At 42.6% G+C, this 18605-nt stretch overlaps 1 protein-coding gene across 2 annotated transcripts in view; it reads left to right on the forward strand.

Moving 5' to 3' along the window:
• LOC122813496 (cytochrome P450 4B1-like) overlaps positions 1-18605 on the forward strand; it is a 1102348-nt gene that overhangs the window by 869430 nt on the left and 214313 nt on the right. For both annotated transcript variants that reach the window (XM_044085840.1, XM_044085839.1), the window contains exon 9: positions 11405-11538. In XM_044085840.1, the coding sequence (XP_043941775.1) occupies positions 11405-11538 (134 nt within the window). The remainder of the gene's footprint in view (positions 1-11404; positions 11539-18605) is intronic.

Below are 18605 nucleotides of genomic sequence, written 5' to 3' on the forward strand. Positions count from 1 at the left end.
CAGATCTCGTTTGCCGCATAGTATACAAGACGTGTCAAGCCAGCTCTCAGCTAAGTAGTCATTATTTTTCTATTTTATAATAATATTCTTGTTTTTCTTGAAGTAGTTTCTTTCTTTAGTAGTTGTTGATAGCGTCACTTACCCTTTGTTTCTTCTATGAGTGTTTTTTCTCCTCCCTATTACCAGTTTGGTATTCTTTGTACCATTGCCGGTACAGGCCCTCCCTTACCATTGTGGTAATTGTTATGTCATCATTAGTTTTCCTCCCTTTTCCCCCTTCCCCTTCTCTTATACCTTACTTAACACTCTTTAAAAAAAATAATAATATATGACATAAATTTCAATCTTTCTGTGCCTTCATCTGTCTCTCCCTGGTTTACACTTTTCTGACTGGATTTTCATCTTCTTGTTTTTTCTAGATAGTCATAATGCCTGATAAAAAGGGGACAACCAGATTTAAGCCATGTGATGATGTGGTAGAAAGATGCCCAACTCTGATGGGCATCTTTCTTGTGTCTGTTGTCTCAGAGTTCCCCACCTTCAAGTTCAGCTTCCCTGTGAACTTTGTCCAGGATTCAGCTCTCGCACTTTAGCAGAGCATAAAAATAAATGAACACTAAAAGGACTGTTAAAGACTCCATTTTCGGAGGCACTTTCTGAGGTGGAGGTCTCAACACCTCCTAAGAAAGACACTAAAAAGAGAAGTGATTTGGTTCCAACATTTCCAAGTTCTATGGAACCAAAGCCTATTAAGACTCTTATTAAGCCAAAGACAAAATTTCCAAAACTATCAGCACTGACACTATTGGCACCAGAGCCTACGGCTCCCTCTACGGTGCCAACAACAACCTTTTCCACAGAACCAACAACCATATCTTCTGCCGATAATTTCCTCAGTACCAGACACCCTTTCAGCACCAAAAATAGTTTCTTCCTCTAATCTGGTCACTCCCTCCCCATCACAATACTTTGACCTCGGTGTTGAAAGGTGAAGCTTTAGCCAGGACAGGATACTCTTCCTTCATCGACCCCTTTCTTGTACAACCATTCAGTCCTTTTCTTGACAGACCCAACTCTCCTTCGGGTTATCCACCTGTTCAACCAGGAGTGTTTTGGAACTGGATCTAGTGAGGCTTATTGATCACCACCTAGCAGCCAGAGGCATCCCAACCCCATCCAAGACCACCCTCCTATCTGGAGCTGAGGAGTTTCTCCACAGAGTCCATCATATAATCCTCCTTCAACCTTCTCTCAGGATTTGGAGGCCTTGGTAGGAGGGTGGCCTAATGGTTAAGGTGTTTGCCTTACAAACACAAGGTGCAGGGTTTGAGTCTCACAAGGGATAATTGGCTAGGCTTAAAATGGCTTGCAAGGGCAGTTAGCTTAGTACTAATCTATGAACCTATGAACCTATGGTACTGATGCCTATCCTGGTGCCAACTCCTTCAGTTCCTGTGTTGCACACTTTGATGGTTCCGGTGCCTACCGTATGGACCACTGTTCAGTCAGAGCCAATCCACCCTCAAGACCGTGATTGGCCTGTCAGCACCATGACCCCTAGTTTGGTGCCAGTTTTTTCTATGGCACCGTCTGTGGTTCTGGCTGTTTTGATGGCTTTGAGTCCTCTTGGAGGTGGAGGTGGTGCTCATCAGAGTGGGGTGTGACCCTGGTTTCGAGGTTGTCCTTCTCAGTTCCGGGCTCCCATCCCTCTTCCGGTGGGTCTGCCTTCCAGGTGATGGAGAGGGCTCTCGCTTCTGCAACCATGCAGTTGGCCCCTTCAGCATCGGAACCTGACTTCCATATCTCCTCTGGTATGCAGCTGACTCAGCCACTACACTGGGACATTGGGCATGGGAGCAGCAAGACACCCTGTTACAGGGTGCCCACTCTTCAGAGTCCATTCAGATGTTCCCCCCGAAGAGCCGCCTCACAAGAGAATGTGCAAGCAGGGGTATTGCCTGCTGAGGTGCATGATAAAGGTGACTCTCAGCTTGCCACCGTAGAGTCCATTTCTAACTGTTCCATGCAGATGATTGCCCTTACAACTGAGGGGGCAGCCAGAGCAGCCGGTTCAGGTGTTGTCATGAGACGTCACGTTTGGATGCACTTGTGTGACTTTGTGGATCCCTTCAAGTCTTCCTACATCAATTTTCCTGTTGATGAGTCCTCTTTCTTTGGCCCAAATGTTAAAGACACATTAGCCAGATGTGAGAAAGATGGAAAGAACCTATCTGCCATGGGCATATGCTTTTCCGGCCCTCAATGATCCTATACCAGGAATCATAGAGGCAGGAAGATGTGGTTTAAAATATCCCAAGGGCCTTTCTGTGACACATGTGGTGAGCTCTCTCCCCAGGACAGGGGGGGAACTCATCAGGAAGACACCTCTCCCATGGCAGAGGAGGCCTGTGAAATCAGGTCTCCAGGGATTCTTTCTCTGGACAGCTCTCTTAGTATTCCTGAAGAGAGGCTGGATTGCTTACCTCTGCACCACCTGGCCTGGCACTTGATAACATCAGATTCCTGGGTGCAGATGATAATGACCAGAGGTTACCATATCCCCTTTGACCTTTACCCCAGGCCTCTAAGACGAATCCCCAATGTTCCACCCAGTCAGAGGGATGCAGCAGCACAAGAAGTTCTAAAGCTGCTAGAAAAAAAGAGTCATCCCAAACAGTCCCACCAGACCAAATAGGATCCAGATTTTACTCAAGATTCTTTTTAGTGGCAAAAAAGACAGTGGACTGGAGGCTAATTTTGGACCTCAGCATACTGAACAAGATGTTCATCATGTTTCACTGTTGCAGTCATGACTGTAGGGTTCTCCCCTGCCGGCAGGCAGTCCTCGGTCGGCCAGAATCCCAAAGTCTGGGTCCAATGTCGGCTGTTCAGCCATGCTCCCTGACGTCAGAGCACCAGCAGTACAAAGCTGACAGCCGACACCATCTTCTCCAGTCTTTCTTGCCGTGCGGTGATAGCAGTTCGCAAGTGCCGGTCGGCGGACTCCTGACGATTTTTTCTGATAAACTTCGGTCCGAAGATTTTCTTCTCCACTCAAAGCTAAGTACCCTGTTGGGGAAACTTTTTTCTTGCTCCACTCCGATGTCAGAAAAAGTTAATAATTGTACTTCATGTGGGAAGCAAATACCTCATAAGGATTTTCATTCTTACTGTATTCCTTGCTTAGGCCCTGACCATGACGTAGCTAGTTGTCGGTTTTGTGATAGATTCAATCAACGTACAATTAAGCGAAGGTACGATTTTGCTTTTCATTACTTCGTTAGGCGCTTTAACTACAAAATGTCGTCGGATACGGTTCCGGCTACCGGAGTTCACAAACATTGCAAGGATAAAGACAGGCCTCCGAGGTCCAAATCTGATGATAGCGCACAAGCGGAGCCAGCTTCAGGTTTGGCCGTCGTCAGTGAGGTGCTTTTGCAGCCCCTGTCGTCGGCCATTTCAGAACCGATGGCCGAAACGGACTCTCATGAGGAGCCAACCAGGCCTTTAAATATTTCTATTGCAGGACCTTCGGACAATGCTCCTTCGGATGGGTCCGGAGCCGCTGTGCAGGTACCGGCTTCCGAAGGGGTTTTCAGGCCTACTCAGCTTCTAATAAAGGCAAAGCCAAAGACAAAGGCAAAGACTCCTTCTAAATCAAAGACTGCAACACAGGCCTCTTCTGAACCGGCTCCCAAGTCACAGAAACAGTTACTCAAGATGGTGGAGGATTTACTTACTATGATTAGGGGTTCACATCCCCCTCCAAATAAAAGGCCAAGGCAGGATGTTTATTATGATTCCTCTGATCAGGCTTCTGTTTCTTCAGTTTCTTCTTCTGACCAGGAATATTCTTTCCCTCCTTATGAGGATTCTGATGCTGAGGAATCCATTCCTTCAGCTTCTCCCCCTGAGGATTTCTCTTTTGGGGAAACTTTGCATGAAATGAGGGAACATTTCCACTGGGAAGGACAGGAGTATTCGGAATCTAAGAAAAGACTGAGGGATTTTCTTCTTCTTCCCCAACATAGACTCCTGGCTATGCCTCCTGTTTTGGATATTGTGGATGATGCCTTTTCGGAGGCTAAATTAACCCCTGACTCTTTTCCTCCTGCTCCTGTTAAGCCTGATAGATATTACAGGGTTCCTGATTCCCACCAGTTTTTATACAAGAACCCTTCTGCTGACCCTGAAACCATTTCTCAGGGTCCTAAGGGAGTTAAGGCCGCTTCTGCCAAAAATCCCATTCCTACTGAAAAGGATTCTCGATCCTTAGAAAGATGGGGCAAAAAAAGTGTACACTTCTGCTACTTTGTCCATTAGGGCTTTAAACTGTCAGTTTCATATGCTGAAATACCAGCAATTTCTCTTGTCTGTTTTAAAACAAAAGCTTACTCCCATTTCTGCCTGTGTAGATGATAAGGAATTACATGACTTATTGCATGCCACTGAACAAGTTGGGAAGCATGGTTTACACTGTGGATTTGATGCCTTGGAGGCTTCTTGTAGGGCTGCTGCCTCCGGCACAGTCATTAGAAGGCATGCATGGCTAAAGGAACAAAATTTGCCTGAACAAGTAAAGGCTAAATTATTGGATGCTCCTGTTCAGCATAATGTTTTGTTTGGATCAAAAGCTGAAGAGGTGATTAAAAAGATGGAGGATAAGGCGAAATCCATGCAAACAGTTAAAGATTTCTTACAAGTACAGCCACCTAGATTCAGCAGGAATTGGCCTTCAAAAAATTGGTCCTTTCCCACTTCAGACAGGCCTCAGAGGGGTAGATATAGACGCTCCAGAGGAAGACCTCAAACACAAGCTTCTTATAGACCAAGACAGTGGACTGCTTCCACCCCTAGGGGAGGAGAGGACAGGTCACAAACTCAAAGGAAACAAACTCAATGACTACCTCTGTTGGGCTACAGGAACTTCTTGCCTGGAAGCCCCTCTCAGAGGAAAACTTTCTCTTTTTTATCAAAATTGGACTCAAATAACCCAAGACAAGTGGGTTTTGGATGTGGTTTTAAGAGGTTACAAATTCCAATTTCATACCTTGCCAAGGCCAAGCGGATGGCCAGACCTTCCAAAACATCAATGGATGGAGGCCTTAAACCAGGTGGAAGCTCTTTTGGCTATGAATGCCATAGAACTTGGTTCCACTTTCAGAGATGGGACAAGGTTTTTACTCAAGGCTCTTTCTAGTCCCCAGGAAGCAAAACTCATGGAGACCCATTCTGGATCTGTCGGTCTTGAACACCTTTCTAGAGATTCCAAAATTCAAGATGCTTACTCTACAGCAGCTACTTCCAATGCTGTCCAAAGATGCATGGATGGTAACTTTGGATTTAAAGGAGGCATATTTACACATTCCCATCAGGCAAGATCGCAGAAAATACCTCAGGTTCAAGGCCGGATCGAGGCACTTTCAATTCTCTGCGCTGCCCTTTGGATTGTCTACTGCACCCAGGGTCTTCACCAAATGCCTGGCTCCAGTAATAGCTTACTGCAGACTCAAGGGAATTCAAATTTACCCTTATCTGGACGATTGTCTAATTCAGGCAGACAGCAAGGATGTCTTACTCCAGCATCTAGAATTTGTACAGAACCTCCTCAAGTTCCTGGGATTCTCTGTAAACATAAAAAAGTCAAATTTGACCCCATCACAACAGATAACTTTTCTGGGTGCTCTTCTAAACACCACAACCCAGATGGCATTTCTGACATCCGAAAAACAATTACAGCTGGCTTCAACTTTCAAAACCTTGGCAACTTTAACTCAACTATCTGCAAGGAAATTCCTGCAGGCTTTGGGTTACATGGCCTCCTGCATCCTTCTCGTACCATATGCAAGACTACACATGAGGAAAATACAGTGGTACCTAAAAAGTGTATGGTCTCAGCATTGCCACAGTTTAGACATACTGATCTCCGTCCTTCCTTGCCTTCAAAAGGAATTTCTTTGGTGGTCCAGGGCATGTGCTCTAAACAAAGGGAAACCCTTCCGTCTGCCTCCTGCCACTCAGTTTCTAACCACGGACGCCTTGGATTATGCTTGGGGAGCCCATTTTCAGGGCAACTGTCTCCAGGGCCTTTGGACAAAGGATCGGAAGCATCTGCATATCAATTTAAAGGAAATGTTAGCCGTTCAGAAAGCTCTGTTGGCCTTCAGGAATCTTTTACAACCAGGGCAACTACTAATATGGACAGACAACACCACAGTTATGTGGTACATAAACAAGCAAGGGGGATCTCATTCCTACCCCCTTTGCAGACTAGCCATGGATCTATGGAACACAGCTCTAGCTTGCAATCTGGATCTTCAAGCTCAGTTTCTACCAGGGAAACAAAACTTCCTGGCAGACAGTCTGAGCAGAAACCTTTCAGATCCACACGAGTGGATGCTGGACACCAAAATATTCAGGATGATAACAGCAGTCTGGGGATGTCCTCACATAGACCTCTTTGCATCCCATCTCAATCATCAACTACAGAATTTTTGCACCAGGACTTTCCACAGAGAAGCTTGGAAAGTGGATGCCCTGTCATTCAGTTGGAGGAACCTCTCGGGATATGCCTTTCTGCCTCTTCCTCTTCTTCCATGGGTCTTATTGAAGATAAAACAGGACAAGCCCAAGATGATAATCTTGCTGGCCCCAAATTGGCCTCGGCAGTTTTGGTATCCAACTCTAAAAAACCTATGTTTGGAGCCCCCTTGGGTTTTACCTCAGTCTCCGAACCTTCTGTCCCAACATCAGGGTCAGGTTCTACACTCTCATGTCAGAACTCTCAGCCTGGCGGCCTGGTTAATCCAGGGCCTTTGATTTCTTCTTTCCTACCCAAGCAGGTTATGGATGTCATTTTAGAAGCCAGACGTCCTAGCACTAGAAAATCTTATGCAGGAAAATGGAAAAGATTTTGTTCCTGGATGCAGGCTCAGGATTCTGATCCTCTTCTTCCTAACATTACCTTAATTTTACTTTACTTGACAGATCTCTTACATAAGGGTCTCTCTTTTTCTTCCATTAAGATACATGCTTCTGCTATTTCTGCTCATTATAATACAGACCCTCCCATCTTTTCCCACCAGCTCATGAGACAGTTTCTCAGAGGTGCTAAGAACTTAAGACCTAGATCTCCTCCCATTCCTGCTTGGGATCTCAACTATGTTTTGGAAAAACTAACCTTGCCTCCTTTTGAGCCTGCTGCCTCTTCTGACATCAAGTTTTTATCTTGGAAGACAGCTATCTTGTTAGCCCTAACCTCTGCCAGGATAGTTTCAGAGTTACAAGCTCTTATGGCTGTGGAACCTTATATTATTTTTCGTCAAGACAGGGTATCTTTGAGGACTAATCCTACCTTCATGCCTAAGGTGGTTTCCAAAGTGGCTTTAAATCAAACTATCCACTTGCCAACCTTTTTCCCCACTCCTCAAAACAAAGGGGAAAGGATCTTACATTCCTTGGATGTACACAGACAACTACGTTTTTACCTGGACAGAACCAAGGACATCAGAAAATCAGAACAATTGTTTGTTTCTTATGCTTCAAGTTCCCATGGTAAAGCCATTTCAAAACAGACCATTTCTAAATGGATTGCTCATGCAATCAGATTTTGTTATTCACACCATGGAAAGCAAATCCCAGGGAGTATATGGACTCCTTCCACCAGAGCTGCTGCCACTTCTGCGGCCTTCCTCAGGGGAGTTCCTACCAAAGACATTTTGGAAGCTGCAACTTGGAGTTCAGTGCATACTTTTTCTAAGCACTACAATCTACCTCTCTACTCTAAGTCTAGGGCAGGCTTTGCCTCTGCAGTCTTGCAGGGCCTTTTAGCCGCCCCTTCTTCTTTATGACCACCTCCCTTTCTTTCAGCTTTGGGATTCTACCCTACAGTCATGACTGCAACAGTGAAACACGAACATAGTACAGTTGTGTACACCTACCATAAATGTAGATGTTCGAGTGTCTTCACTGTTGCAGTCTGCTTCCTCCCTCCTGTCCCCTCTTATTTTTACTTTTGTGTAGTCCCTTTTTTCACCATTCTTCTGAGGTGTATTTGCAAAGGTTATGGGACCTTTTTCATTTTGGGACTCCTGACATCTGGGGCAAGAAAAACTGGAGAAGATGGCGTTGGCTGTCAGCTTTGTACTCCTGGCACTCTGACGTCAGGGAGCATGGTTGAACAGCCGACGCCGGACCCAGACTTTGGGATTCTGGCCGACCGAGGACTGCCTGCCGGCAGGGGAGAACCCTACAGTCATGACTGCAACAGTGAAGACACTCGAACATCTACATTTATGGTAGGTGTACACAACTGTACTTTTGTCAGACAAACAAAATTCCAGATGGTCACAGTTCAGTCTATCCTTCCATTTGTGGAAAAAGATGATTGGATGTGCTCCACAGATCTTCAGGATGTGTATTACCACATAAAAATGGACAAACGATCCAGAAAATATCACTGCTTCTGGCTGAGAGCCAGTCACTACCAATTTTGAGTACTGCCCTTTGGTCTCTCTCCCCCAGGGTGTTCAAATGTATGGCAGTCGTAGCAACTCACTCGAGGCTACAAAGATCCTGCGTGTTTCCATATTTAGACGATTGGCTCCTTACCACTCCAACCAGGAGTCTACTGCTTTAAGCCATACTCTATACTCTGAAAGTGGCAGACATGCTAAGAATCTCAATAAACAAGGAAAAGTCAAAGCTGGTACCGATTCAAAGCTTAGAGTTCATTGAGGCAACGTTTGACACAAAATCCTGCCTAGTCGCTTTACCTCATCACAGGTTTCAAAGGTTGAGATGTCAACTTACTTTCTCAAGACCTTGTTCCAGCCTGATTGGTCCTACAACTTCTGGGTTCCATGGTGGCAACAGTCACTCTGGTACCACTAGCAAGATTCCATATGAGGCTGCTTCAATGGCTCCTAACATCCCAGTGGTCTATATTAACACACCCAATGTCTTACCCAATCTGCATAATAAACTGATGCAAGCAGAATCTGAATTGGTGGATGAAGCCAGAGGAGGAGTTATGGTGTCGTCATTTTTCACTCCCTCAACCCAAAGCCGCAGTGACCACTAACACCTCCCTGATGGGGTGGGTGGGGAATTTTCAGGGAAGAACCATCCCAGGCACTTGATCCTTCTCAGAGGCCAGACTACATATTAGTGTCCTAGAACTGCGTGCGGTGCTCCTAGTGTTGCAAGCATTCCAAATGACCCTCCCGTCTAGGACAATTGCTATCCAAGCAGATAATATGTCACTAGTCTGGTACATCAACAAGCAAGGAAAAACAAGATCCTACCCATTATGCCGGGAAGCCCTGAGAGTGTGGCAATGGGTGACAGTTTCCAACTGCTTTCTCTTAGCAATGCACATTCCTGGGAACTCCAGTCTGATTGCACACAAATTGAGCAGAAACATTCTGATGCTTAATCAGTGGTCTCTCAATCCCACAGAAGCAAAACCAATACTTTGCCTTGCTGTGATCGGTTTGCCTCTCCCTTGAACCACAAATGCAGCAGCTTCTTCGCCCTGATCCCCCCTCAGGGGGAGTCACCAAGAGATGCTGTGATACACAATTGGCCCCCGGGTCTACTGTATGCCTTTCCTGCCTTTCTCCTTATCCCACAGTTCTTAAAGAAAGAGCAACGGTTGAGAAGCAAAGTAATCCTCATTGCACCCTATTGGCCCCATCAGGTTTGGTTCCCCTTCCTATGACCTCACCTGGTTCACCGCTCATGGATTCTGAACCCAACCTCAGGACTCCTGTCTCATCCACAGGGGCTGGTCATTCCGATCTTCAGAGTCTCAAGCTGACTGCTTGGTTTCTCCACTTCCACTGATTGCCAGGCAGAATAATCTATCCTCCCCAGTGTGAAGGGTACTTCTGGCTTCTCATAAACCCTCCACCAGGAAACTGTCATAGTAAATGAGACTGGTTTGTGATCTGGGCTAAAGAACAAGGACTAGATTCCTTCTCAGGCCCGGTCCATAAGGTCTTAGAATACTTGTCAACTTTACTCCAGTCAGGAGCCTCAGCCTCTACCATTACAGTTCACTTAGCAGCTATCGCCAATTTTCATAATGGTTTTGATGATTCTTCATTAATGTCTCACTGTCTCTGGAAAACCTTCCTAAAAGAGGCCTGCAATTGAAACCACCTATTAAAAATCCTACTGAACCTTTGAATTTGATGCTGGTCTTACAAACTTTGACTTGTTCACCATTTGAGCCTTCAGCCACATGTGACATAAAGTTTTTATCTTGGAAAACTTTATACCTAGTAGCCATCACCTCAGCCAGGAGAATACCAGAGTTACAAGTTTTGTGTGTAAATCGCCCTTACATAATTTTCCACAAAGAGAGAGTATCACTTCGGACTAATCCCTCCTTCCTGCCCAATGTTATTTCAGATTCAAATCTCAATCAGTCCATTGATTTGCCATTTTTTTCCCCCAAAATGTTCTAACAAAGGTGAAGACCATTTACACTTGTTAGATGAACATAGACAATTATGTTTTTACTTAGACAGAACTAAATCTTTCAGAAAATCGGACCAGCTGTTCATATCCTTTTCAGGTCCAAGATTGGGCAAAGCAGTTTCCAAAGTCACTTAATCAAACTGGTTAAGAGATTGCATTACCTTTGTCTATCAACAGAACAAATTAACTCTACCAACTAGAGTCAAGGCTCACTCCACCAGATCAGTGTCCACTTCTGTGGCCTTTCATTCCAGAGCCTCTGTGGATGACATTTGCATAGCAGCTACCGAGGCACCCCCTCATACCTTTATTACTCATTACAAATTGGATATGGTCTCCAGGGGAAGAGCATCCTTTGGCTCAGTGGTGCTCAGGAATATCCTTCCACAGGGTCTCCTAGGACATAAAGTAGCTAGGGACTCTGCCCCCTAAGTAATGAATGAATGAAGATTAACAACATCAGATAAAGACGTTATGTTCTTACCATAATTTTCCATCTATGTTGTTGATCTTCATTCATTCCTTATGTCCCACCCTCCTACCCCCTCCGGAAGACTCCTGGGGGTTCACTTTTGGTCCTGGCTACTGGATAGGGCAGTTGCTCAGGTAGAGCCACTGCTTTTTTCTATCCTTATGGGCAAACTCGATCTGAGGAGATGAGGAGAAGGGCACTATGGGCAAGACTTAGCTCGAGAGTTTTTTGGCTGGCACAAGCTTGTTGTATTGGCCGAGTCAGTTCTGAGGACAGAACCAAAACCTATCAGTAAGGAATGACTGAAGATCAACAACACAGATGGAACGTTATGGTAAGAACATAACTTCTTTTTTCTTGCAACTGTAATTCTTAAAACATACTTGATTTGCAGAACTGGCAGTAATGGCCTTGTCTGTTAGCTAATGCATTTTTTTTCTGTTTTAGGAATGATCTTAGTGAAATGACATACACAACAATGACCATCAAGGAGTGTTTGAGATTGTACCCTCCCATACCTGGAATAGCGAGAAAGCTCACAAAACCAATTACATTCTTTGATGGAAGGTCATTGCCAGCAGGTTTGTTGTTTCAGCTGCACTGATGCTGCCAGTATTAGTATACAAAATAGCTTAAAGTAATTTTAATGTATTACTAGAGGTACACTCATGTATTCCTTGTTCATTCCTGTGTTCACAGCAGTGGAAAAGCATGGTATTTTTGTCCTATAAAGAGTGCATGGAGGAGGGCCCTACCTATTATGCGTCAGGCTTGACTGGTGTCAGACCGTTAAGATGGTCTTCTGTGGTCCTTCATGGTGCCAGCCATCAGCTATGTCCTGTTGCCTGTAAGTCAGTCTGTCCAGCTTACCTCACAGGCCTAGGGCACCATTTGTTAGGATAGTGGGCTACATTGGCAGAGTCCTAAATCAGCTTTCCAGATAAAGTAGAGAAGACATCAGTACACTGTCATCATGGCAGCCATAAGGATTTTTTATATAAATTTGTCCCTTCTTTTCTGATGTGATACACAAGCCTGCATCAGCCACTCATTGCTATGTCTACCTGCCAGCTTCTCCTGGATGCAAGCAGACAGGGAGAATGTGTCTACATAATAACTTCTGCCAATGACAGTTTTGCCTTCTGTCTACATAGTTATCTCATAGTCTAGATGTCATAGATAATACATTCAGAGTAATGGATGTATAAGCATTATTAAAATTTTATTGCTACCCGAGTGTCACAGAAAATGCACTTTAGGAATTAACCCATCTTCTGGTTTGCTCATTTAGTTAGTTATATTTTGTAATGCAATTGAGGATACTGTATCCCTCATAGAATACAAGAGCCTTAGCAGGAGTAGAGTGATAGGGGTAGCTGCCCCAGGTACAGACTGTTAGGGGACAGGATTGGTGCTATGTAGAAGGCAATGAGTAATAATGATCACTACTGCTTAAATCTTAAATGAATAACAGTCAGTGTTTAGTTGACTGGTGCAAGAAGCTTTTTGCCATAATTTAACAAAATCTCTTTGCTGCGCCCTAGCAAGAAATTATAATGTGGTAACTTAATAGTCCCCTGCCTAGGCTGCTGATCATTTTTTTTTCTTCACTGACAGTTTTTCTCAATGGGATAATATGTACCTGCCTGCTTAAGCTGTAAGACACATTTGTCCTGAAATCAGGAGGACATTTTTTTTTTCTTAATCCTCAACTCTCATTTATTTTTTGTCCTTAACTTGGCTATAGCGAGTGTCAAATAGGGGCACTGCCTTGGTTGCCAGATGACCTACATACAGCTTTGGCAAAATCATGGGAGGAATTGCATTCCAGCAATAACTCAAATGGTCTGAGTCTGATAAACAACTGCAAATCATATGTATGGAGCATGGACACAAGATAAACTGGAGGCAGTTGAAGGCTCCCAAGCTGGCAAGTGGAGGCAGCTTTATCCCATTTGTCTGGTTAACTATATTAAAGGCTTAGTCAAATCCTGTTTCTGTACTCTGCCTCAGAGTTCAGCTAAGGAGTGAAAAAAAAGAAAACACTCTTCACTTGACTAAAAGAGCAAAAAAAACTCTTTCTGCAGTTTTTTACCAAACATGGAGCACTACAGTGCTTCAATTTACCCCATAAATGCAAAACAGACATGCACTAAAGAATGATCAAAATCAGCCAGTTGACCCCCTTAACACTTTGCACCCAAGGAGACTGCCTTCTTTGCCACACTACTAATACTAATGCAGTTATATTTTAGTGGTTGATTCAAATATTTATTATTACGTTCATTAACAAGTCAGTATTTATGAAGTATTTTGGGGTGTCACTGGGATCTATGTTGCAGGGTTCAATGCAACAAACACATCAAATCATTAACAAGAGGCAGGAATTTTGTAAGATACGGAAAAAAGATGAAATTGGATATCCCCTATAGAATTATAGGTTGACAGGCAAGTATTAGGCAGGTGATCTGCAGACCATTTCAAGCCTAGCCAAAAACCCTATTCAAAATTTCCCTCCAGCCTCAAGTTGGGCAAGACAAGATAGATCAGGAGAGAATTTGAGGCTGCCCGTCCAATTATCTAGGTATACCTCGAAGGTGGCAAGGGTGTGCTGTCATGCTTGGCATATAGTGGATGTTTGTTCCAGAGATGAGGGATATGTTGGGATATCAATCTATCACACAAATGCGTCTTATTTATCTGCTGATAAAGGTTTAGTTCCTTTGACTGAGTATGTAATATACCATTAATTCTGCAAAGAAATAGGAGATTAAATAGGGTTGGATCTTTCATGACACAAAAGACTAGACATAGATCTCCATGGAGGAGTCTGTAAGAGACTCTGTACAGAAAAAGGGCTGCCAGTTGATCCTGATAACTAAGATTTTTGAGGCCACTGATCATTTTAGTTATGAATCTTTGAGGTCTGTCAAGTTGTGTGATATGTTTACATAAATATATAAAGGTACTTTGTATTCAGTAATGGGTCTGATAAGATATGAGTAAAGGAGAATTAAGACTTCTTTGGATCTAGTGGAGATGCCTTTAGAAATTAGGTGGGTCAGATAAAAGGCTTTCTGGACTACTGTGGAGACATGATAGTCAAATGATATGGAATTATTAAAAAGGGTACCCAGATCCCTTTCAGCAGTGTCATATTGGAGAGATGTATCGTCTGTATGGTAACTGAAACTGTTTTGTTTACCAAAATGAACTTTACTTCTTTTACCATTTAATAGGAGTCCACTGACCTTACACCAATTGTTAAGATATTAAACCATGTTGGAACAATTGTTAGTCAGTTGAAGACTGAATAACAACACTCAATTTGCAGTCATCTGCAAACATGATTAAACATTAGTCACAGGTGCTGGCCTGAAGGTCTGGTGAACTATATGTCAAATAGGAGAAGGCCCAAAACTGAGCCATGTGGTACATCACTGGTAACTCTTTTGCTATCAGAAGTCCCATCTGCTCTAACCACATGTGTACTGTCAGACAACCAGTTAGCTATCCATCACACAGTATAGGGATTTGTGTTCCGATTTAGAAGTCTATCAATAATTCTTGCATGGAGAATTGCGTCAAAGGCCTTGGCCAGGTCTAATTATACTGTATACACTCCATAGCCACTATTTACTGCTTCACTTACCTTTTCAAAGAAATTAACAGGGTTAAAATGACAGGACCGTAGTCTGCTAAAGGCAAATTGATGAGAGTTCAGTGTTGAGAGATTTTCAATGTCCAGACTGATGAAGTCTGAGATAATAAGCTCCATAGCTTTACATGTGAGGCTAATTAAACTATTGGTTCTGTATTTACTAAGGTCTGTAGTTGGGCAACCCTTGTATAATGGCATTACAATAGCTGTTTTCCAGGCTTTGGGATTCTTAGATTGTAGATTTAAGTAGGGTTCAGAAAGGCCTTATTTGGCACTGATAATCAGGCACACTGGTATGTTGCCATGGATGATGTATTCTTAGTTTTTGAAAGGGCTGAGGGAACTTGCTCAACAGTAATTAAAGGGGGTGGCTGGAATCATGGAACCTGTGGGATAGCAATAACTGTAGGTGGAGTAAAATGTGCACTAAATTTGTTAGCTAGGATATCAGCTATTTCCTTTTGGTCAGAGAGTTTAGTATTATTGTGGGCTAGCTCTGAACTTGGATGGGTGTTCCTAACATAGTTAAAGAAAAACTTGCACTTATTTTTGGTTTTAATGGCTATTTTAAGTTCATATTCAGCTTTGAGTTGCCTAATGGTTCCCTTAAACTCTTTGTTAGTTTGCTCAAGTGTGCTCTTAAGGTAGATAAGATAACAAAGCAGTTTCTTTCTCGTTGTATAATTTATTTATACTGGCATTCCACCTGAGGGGTTTGTTTTTAAACTTCTAATATTTCTAATATTTCTTGTGGAAAGGGACTGCCTCATCAATAGAACTATTTAAGTGGGAGTAGACGTCAGAGGCATAGGTAGCAGCTTTAGCAATGTGATTCTTCAGAAGAGTATTACAGCAGAATTTTAAGTCATCAAGTAACTGAAGAAGTTTTGCTTAAGAGAAGTCCTTAAACATACTGTAAATCTATTTACAGGGAAGTACCACCAGTTTTAAACAAAAAGATAGGTAAATTCTGGTCTGATTTAACAAGACATGATGATACACATGCAGCAGTGCAAGAAGTGGCCACATTTGTGAGGACTGGATCCTGGATCCTGGGTACTGGCACCCCTTGTAGGATAGTTAACTATATGTGAAAGAGAGTTATCATTTATATTGTCAAGGAAGCTCTGAGTCTGCCAGCCATTGGCAGTGTAGGTCAATCAATTTATTGATGAATAGATGAAGTCCCCCAGTAGAAAGGTGTTAGATTTGATGGGAATTTCAGCTAATGGGCTATGATAGCTCTTGTGCTCAGAAGGGAACACATTGTGTTCTATAGTTGGCTATGAAGTGATAATTAGTTTTGTTTAGGATGATTTGGACATCTAGGAATTCACATGTGGTGTCCCAAGGAATTTTTCATGGGGTGATGATATCCTTGGCAAATACTGATACTCCCACACAATTACCAGTGCCCAGGAACAGAGTGAATGCTTTTATTGGTCTGAAATAATGTTTCTGTAACTATGCATGTATAAATATGTTCAAGTTGCAGGAAAGCCTCAAGTTCAGGCATTTTTTTTTCTTAAGATAAGAGCCCCATTAATGTGTTCCAGATTAGAATTTGCTAGGTTGGAATGTCCATCAGAAGACTCTGCCTAAAAAAAAGGCAGTATGAGGGAAATGCTTTAGCCAGAATGTGAAAGCCTTGATAAGAGAGGTAAAGGCCATCTCTCGCAAATCAGGAAGACTTGTCAGCCAGCTCATTCTCATGCTTACACATACTGGATCCCCCTACAATGCCACCAACCACATAGCTAATTATTAAAGCCAATTATCTTGTTCTTGGCTCTCAGCATCATTCTGGGTGATGGCAAAATACCACTCAAGACCAGTGTCTTTCCTTGCCTCAGACTTATGCATAGCAAGCTCAGTCATATCCTTCTGCATGTCCCTTTAAGTACAGTGTCTTAGGCCATTCACACTCACGCAGACCACTATTAGGTCATAGTTATATTTGTCAGGATGGAGGGATCCTGGCTCCAGAAAAACATCTGTCACTCAATTCATATCCAGCCTGGTGAGCATGGTGCCAATATGCCTTACAACAGAGTCGCCTATTACTAAAACATTACCATGGTTTGATTCAGTCTCAATTTGCCACAAGGGCTTGAAATCTGCATCTTTGGGACTTTTAAACGTATCTGTCTTAGGTGTGGGTGTGAAGGTTGGAAGTTGGTGTATTGCCGTGTATACTAATGTCTGTTATTTCTTAGTCTTTAGCCTGGGAGGCTTAAGCAGTGTTTCTTAACAGCCTTAGCATAAGTTGGTTTATTGGAAGTGCTGTGTGCTGTATGTGTGTTTGTGTATATGTGTTGTGCTTACCAAATGTGTTCTGAGGTGAGAAGGTAACCTCAAAGTTAAGTAAATACTTAACACCTCTCACTACTGAATCATTGTGAGGTAACAGTAAAGAGTTTTGTGTAAGCATGAGGCATTTACTACACTGCTTCAAAATACCTAATGCTATCAGGCTGGCTACAGAAGGGGAAGCTGCTGACAGATCCCATACTGCCCAGTACAGATGAAGTGATATAGAATATGTTAAGAGGAGGATAATGGACTACACTAGAAAAAGGTGATAAACTAGGATATTTCTAAAGGATAAAATAGTGAGCTGTGGCTACTGTATTGTCGCAATGTGCAAAAAAGAAATGTAAACGTGACAGACTATGTAGGGTCAATACAGAAATCATTAACAGTGGCAAATTCAGCTAAATAGCTTTACCCAGTAGACTAATGTAGTTTCTGTTTAGCCAGTAAAAACAATGAACAGTGGGTAGTCTAACTCAGTGGATTCAGGTGCAGTAATTGTAATATCTACAGATAATGTAAAGAAGTAGTGTCTAGTGTAGTAACAGTATACTAATCAGGCAAGTAATAAAGGTGTATCACAAAGGTACTCTGCACTGTGGTACTATAGAGCAGTAGCTTTAGTTATCAAAACTTTTGTAAAAAACGTAAATCTATATACAGGACAGCTTGTTAAGAAAAATGCTTATGAAAAACACTTATAAAAACATTTAATTTCAGATCAAAATATCCAACTATAGGAGCTGAATCAGTTCTGTCTATTTATTATTTTCAATTATACACCCCAATTCCCTTTTACATAACACTTTACATTTTCCTGTTATTTGTATCCCAAATTGCCTTTTAATCTTACATGCCCTTCTTATCAATCCCTTCTCTTATGGGGATTGTATTTTCGATTCCCACAACGATTGTACCCTGCCAAGTCTATCTGTTTCGCCTACCACTGCTAATTTCAACTTCAGCAAACTTTCTTAACTTCTCATTCCACAAACTGTCCTGCTCCATCCCATCAAATATCTGTAAAAACTCCTCTAGTGAAGTAAACCTGTTATCCTTAAACAAAATCTTCCCAATAAATCTTTCTTCCATTAGTTTCTCTGCATTTCTCCAAACCTATCCTTCTCAGATATATCTTCAGGCAAATTACAACTAGCTCTTGGTCCAAATGCCATCCCTTAATACTTAATTGTTCTAGGATCTTTTTTAAATTCTTTACAAGCTCTCTTCCCAGTATAGATTTATCAGCCCCATCCCCCCAGTGTCTGTGTAACTATCTTCCATATTCCCTTTATTCCTCCAAGATCCCCCAAATAAATTTTACTTCAGGTTATCAGAGACCTATCAACCTTCAGCTTATACAATAAAGTAAGAAGAACCACCCTGATATACCTTTCAAAGCCAGGCAGGCCCAGACCTCCATCTTCTGTACTGATGTTATAACAAAGTCAGATATAAGTCAGTTAGCTCCACAAATGATTTGATTAACTGCTTTCGTCTCAAATTAGAAACTTCATCAGAATGGCATTCTGATGAAGTTTGTAATTTGAGACAAAAGTGCTCAAGCAATAAATCGTTTGTGGCTCTAACTGACTTCTATCTGACTTTGTTATAACAGTTTGTGCTTGGAATGTGTTATTTTTACGTTCTGAATAGATGTCAAAAGTTCCCAAC

The sequence above is a fragment of the Protopterus annectens genome, chromosome 10.part0, assembly GCF_019279795.1.
Source record: "Protopterus annectens isolate FY-2018-M chromosome 10.part0, PAN1.0, whole genome shotgun sequence".
Taxonomy (NCBI): Eukaryota; Metazoa; Chordata; order Ceratodontiformes; family Protopteridae; genus Protopterus; species Protopterus annectens.